Raw genomic sequence first — 5,293 nt, 5'->3', positions numbered from 1 at the left:
CAGAAACTGAAGTGAGGGGCTTTGTCCCCAGAGAGAACGTTGAGGCGGAGCAGCGGCTCTTTGGGAAGCCTCCCTACTAGGAACACTGAAATTATTTTCTTGATGAGAATTCATTTTTTCTAAAGCGCTACTGCTACACCTTTAGCATTTTTATTAAAATGTCAAATGTAGTTTTTGTTGTCTTTTTTTTTTTTTCACCTGGCCTCCAACTATGAGTAAGACACAAACGTTATCATCATATTTCTTGCACAAGCGCAGCCTTGATACAACTGGTATTTGCCCTGTATGTGCGATCATCTTCCATCCATCTGCTCCGGACATCTCTAAGTCAAAACTGTGTATCTTGTAAACTGTGAAGAGAACTCTCAAGAGGTGTTTGTTTTGTTTTTTTAGTACTTCACTGTATGTGACAGCACAAGAACCAATGACTACTTTGTCCAAATGTTTTACGGCAGCAGTTGGTACATGCCTATTTCCAGTTCTTTTGTTTGGATTCCTGCAGACAGAGGAAACCAGGACACAGAATCAGCCCCGCCAGCAGGTACCCAGTGATACCAGTCTGCCCCTGCTAGGGAAGAGCATATCTGAGCGCTAAGCACGGCATGAAAAGCACCAGGCTGGCAGAGAAAATGAAAGGAGGCTCAGCGGAAGGAAAGGTAATGCTCTACCTCAGAGCTGGAGAGAACCTCCAGAACTGAGTTATCCTGGCTGTAAATTACACTGACCAAACCAGCAACACAATTGCTGCCCTCACTTTTTGGAATGAAGGTGACGCTGCTCGATTGATTAGTTGCTGTCAGATTGTTACAGGCTAGTATAGAAACAACTCTGTCACGAGCTACATTTCAATGAAAATCTTCAGGTGAAAAGTTTTGTATAAAAGAACAGACTTTCTAGAAATGCGAGGAAAAACAGCCAGTGCTGTCAGACACCACATACTCTAATGACTGAGCTCTGAGCAGACACGCCTGTGGTCAACAGTCTTTCCTTTGTAGAAAGGCCCAACCTGCTGAGCAAACTAAAATCTTTGTAAGCAAGAAACAGCTCTGCATAAAGCGGAGTGAACAAAGATGGGCTTCTGTTCATGAACGAGGCATCAGCTACCGTCATCATTCAGAAGTGGCTTTTTTCCCTTTCCAGCTCTTTTGTCTTTGCTCAAGTTCAGCTTCAGTGAAGGCGGCCGGGCCCCAGTTTGTGATTAAGTGAGGATTCTTGGAGCCTGGAAGACAGTGCAATGCTTGAAAGAGGAGTTTCTGACACGGACATCGCTCACCCACTGTCGGTGGGACAGGCCGAGCATCGCCACTGGGTGACTTGGTAAGTGCTGTCTCCTCCATGACTGGAAACACTCTCAAAGGTCACCCAAGGACCCGCCTAACCAAGGAGGGAGGAGGCCGGGGACGCTGCCAGTGGAGGTGCTTAGTGCGGCAGGTTGGCAGTGCTTCCTTATCTCCCACCTTCCCCCGCCCCGACCGGCTGTGTCTTAGTAAAGCCCTCCTCCTCTTGCCCGAGTCCCTGCAGGAAAGCGATCTCTCCAGCACTGCATTACAAAGCCCCTTTCCTCTGGGCTGGCATGCTATTAATTAAGCTAAGGAATTAAACTTCCTCAAAATCAAGCATTTTAGCTATCTTTACTTCATGGTTTTGGCAATCAGTACTTATAAAAACTGCATTAAACACCCAAATCATGCAATGTTCAGGTTGACCCTTGCTTTGTTTTAAATTAATAAATAAACAGTAATAAGTTACAAAATTAATTGTTATGGTAGGGCCAGTAGAGGGGAAGACTTGAAAGTTACCATCAGCGGTTCTCACAAATGTGGTATCTACAGGCTGCTGTGAAACCAATCAGCTACAGGAAAAGGCAGACTTCAGTAAATCACTCAGTGATCTGAGTGTATGAGACGGAACGAATACCGATCTTCCGCAGACTTCCTGCAGACAGCTTACCTGGTTCTATTAGTCGAATTAATCCCTCATGATGAGCGACCTTATCTTTCCAGCTCTTGGTATTATTAGCTGCCATTTCCAGCTTCTTCTTAACCTCCTGAAATAAGATACAGCCCACTTGAAAACAAGAACAACTTTACTGTTCGTATAAAAAGAAAAAGCATCCTTTTAGATCTGAAGACAGCCCCGTGCTAATTCAGCCGGCACTGCATTTAGAGCAGACAGGAGAGCTTCGCTTCTAAGCACGCGAGGTAATTCGGTCGTCGCTGGCTCTGTCAAAGTAAGCTTGACAGTACGATCAAAGTATTCAAGCTAGAATCCAAAAATAACCGGTTTTCACGAGATGCTGTAGCTGTGTCAGTAGGGCCAGTCTTCATGAGGACTGAAAACATAAACTGTAGTTTCAAAGCAGAAAGATGCACCGTCTGTTCCAGTCCACGACCAGCTAGCGGGTCTCTCGCACTGTCAGCAGTCGTTAAGCTAGTAAAGGACCCTGCCGTTAACCCACTCAAGACAGTCTAAACCAGCCTTTCAGTCAATGTCAAACAGAAAACCAGAATGTTTAATTATTTCTAAACTAATGATTCAACTATCACAGAGACCTACTCCATCATTTGTTTTGTGGGTATTTTTGTTTGTTTGGGTTTTTTTTTTTTTAATGTCTATTGTCTTCAGCAATTCCTTTGGCTTAATAAATGATGTTTCATATAAAAAAAGCTTGAGATGTCATCTAAAAATAAATCAGGTATTAGCCAAAAGCAATTTAATGATGGTGTTAGATGTAACACTAACGTGGTAAGTTGTAAAGGGGCCAGAATTACCCCACCTGGGCCCTTACTTGCAGTAACGGGATGGCAGCTAACTAGCTTGTCCTTCACAGAGGAAACCTCAAGGGCAGCGAGGCAGCGTAAACACACTGCCTAGGTAGAGTTCCAGTCATGTTTTATTTCCTGTCCAAAACACGTGCAGGATCAGCACCTCCCTCGCCCTAGAAAGTATGCAGCGTTTCAAACTCTGAGCTCGCCCAGTTCTCACCCTTATTTCTTCCATGACTGCAGCCACTGGCTTTCCCCCAAAACACCCAGCGGAGCAGAGAACCGGCCTGGCACTGGGGACGTGAGGCACTGCCACACACTGAGAACCCAGGCTAATTCCCAGCTACCCGTGACATCAGTTCAGTGCTTAAATACCTTTCTGAGGAGCAGGGGCCTACAGCAGCACATTGATTTTTCATCTGTAGAAAACAATACTGTCCCAAGGCATCACCAAAATACTGCGAGAACCACTCAGTCAAAAGCCTAAGGCACGTGGTGATGTCAGCGATGGGACTGTGTAAGAAGTTAGTCTCCAGCAGAAGACAAAGGTATACAGAGTATTTCAGGGTGTGACTGAGCTGGCTTGCATGTGAATTGGGACACAAGAATAAAGGAGGGGGTGTGTCAGAAACAGGCCCTCTCCTTCAAACATACCTACTGGTCCAGGCCAAAAATCCCAACATGTAACTGTCCTACCTGATATTATCGTTCTTGTGCCATACTAATCCTTAAGAACGATGATACTGATGAACTTCGCATTCAGCTGAACTGCTCAGTACCTGGGTGAGTAGGAGAGGTTGATGACCAGCACAGCTCACCTCGTATTGCTCAAGGGCCTCCTTCCTTTCCAGTTCAAGTTGTTCCAGTTGCTGCATAGCAACTTGAAGAGCCCGTTCCTTTATCATTCTCTGGTTTTCTAGCTCTTGTTTCTCTGCTTCTGTCATCTGAATGGTCTGTTGCTGCTGCAAGTGCCATTTTTCCAGTTCGGCTCTCTTTGCTGACTCCTCTTCCAGTAATCTGCAATGGGGATTGCCACGGTCACTGCACTGTAAGGTACGCTGTATCCAGTACTGTAGCGTACATGTAGGGAAGCCAAGCTCATTATTTTCTTTCCTTTCTTCTTTTTTTTAAAGTATTTGGGAAGCAGGAAGAAAGTTAGTGCTTGTTGGCTTATCTTCCGTGTAAAGCTGAAAATCATGCCAGCAGTGGAAGCAGTCTGACTGCTGCAAAAGGCTGTTCAGAAAATTCAGTCGCTAATGCTAACACACCCCACTGAAAACCACAGAAGGAACAAGCACGTGTAGGTTTCCTAACTGTCTCAGGATGATTGAATAATGAAGAAACCAACAACACCAAACAAAGCCCACAGGAGTAAAACTAGACTCGACTCCTTATCAGTTACAATTTAAACCTGTGATAAAATACAGCAGAGAGTCGTATTTACAAGTGCTGCTTTGTAACACACACAGCTGGAAATTCTGTACAGAGTGATCTCAGTTTTTCAAGAGCTGACCTGCACTACACCTGAGGAAAAACAAGTGTGCCTGCTCTTCTGAACTTGCTGAGCGCTCCCACTGCTGAGGGCTAATCAAACACACGGAAAAGTCATAAATACCAGCATTAGCCTTTGTAGTTTAAGGGGGAAAAAACCCAAACCTATCCTGTGTGTGGGCTTCAGTCTAGTCCTCCTTTACAGCGGTGTGTCTGAGGTGCAAACAATCTTTAACACTACGGCATAGTTTGTTGTTGCGGGAGGGGGCACAGGGAACTGAAACAAATGCCCACTAGGTCAAAGCCATACCTGGCTTGAAGTTTCCTTACAGTCTCTTCATCTTGACGTGCCTGTTTCTCATCCTCCAAAGCTTCCTGCAGCTGCTTATACATTTCTTCCAGTTCACGTACGCGCTGTAAATACTGTTCCAGTTCAGATGATTTCTGAGCAACCTGCTCTTCCATTTTTTGTCTTACCTAGCAGCATAAATTGAGGACACGTATGAGCTCCCATTCAACTCAGGTTTCTAAATTTTAAAGGAATTGCCATGTTTCTCTCAGATGCTTTTTTAGAAACAAACCTTTTCTGCAGAGCAGAACTGATTAAACTGAGTCTAGATTTGTAGATGTGTAACTAAGAGCATTTAAAAAAAAATTAATACTACTTACATTGCCCTACTGACTTGATGCAGCACAGTATTTTTAAACCTAACTTCAGTCAGTTTGCTTTTGTCACGGAGGTTACAGATACGCACTAAACTGAAGGAAGAGAGAACTCGTAGACAGCCCGGACAGAAGTTTGGGCTGGTTTAATTACATGGTTTCCACTCCTTTCCTCAGGCAAGTGCTCCCTTGGCAGCAGTGCATTTTACACACGTATTGGGCTGATGGCACCGCGACAGCAAGGGCAAGTAGAACACAAAACCACGGTAAGGGACAGCGGAAGGTGAGGGGATGCTGCACATCCACAGTCACCCAGTCTCTGATCCTCATTAGCCTCCCACCCCCTTCAATAACCAGTAACCTTCAGTACCCCC

The 5,293-nt window shown here is 44.9% G+C and overlaps 1 protein-coding gene across 1 annotated transcript in view; it reads right to left on the bottom strand.

Moving 5' to 3' along the window:
- Positions 1–1,096: 1,096 nt before the first annotated feature.
- The window catches only part of SWAP70 (SWAP switching B-cell complex 70kDa subunit), a gene marked incomplete at its 5' end in the record, with an annotated part of 39,522 nt that continues 35,325 nt past the window's right edge, over positions 1,097–5,293 (bottom strand). Inside the window, 4 exons of the mRNA XM_010133404.1 lie at positions 1,097–1,219; positions 1,951–2,047; positions 3,584–3,782; positions 4,567–4,733. Of these exons, the coding sequence (XP_010131706.1) occupies positions 1,110–1,219; positions 1,951–2,047; positions 3,584–3,782; positions 4,567–4,733 (573 nt within the window). The remainder of the gene's footprint in view (positions 1,220–1,950; positions 2,048–3,583; positions 3,783–4,566; positions 4,734–5,293) is intronic.

The sequence above is a fragment of the Buceros rhinoceros genome, unplaced genomic scaffold, assembly GCF_000710305.1.
Source record: "Buceros rhinoceros silvestris isolate BGI_N320 unplaced genomic scaffold, ASM71030v1 scaffold18423, whole genome shotgun sequence".
Lineage (NCBI taxonomy): Eukaryota > Metazoa > Chordata > Aves > Bucerotiformes > Bucerotidae > Buceros > Buceros rhinoceros.
This window is presented reverse-complemented; position numbering and strand designations above follow the sequence as displayed.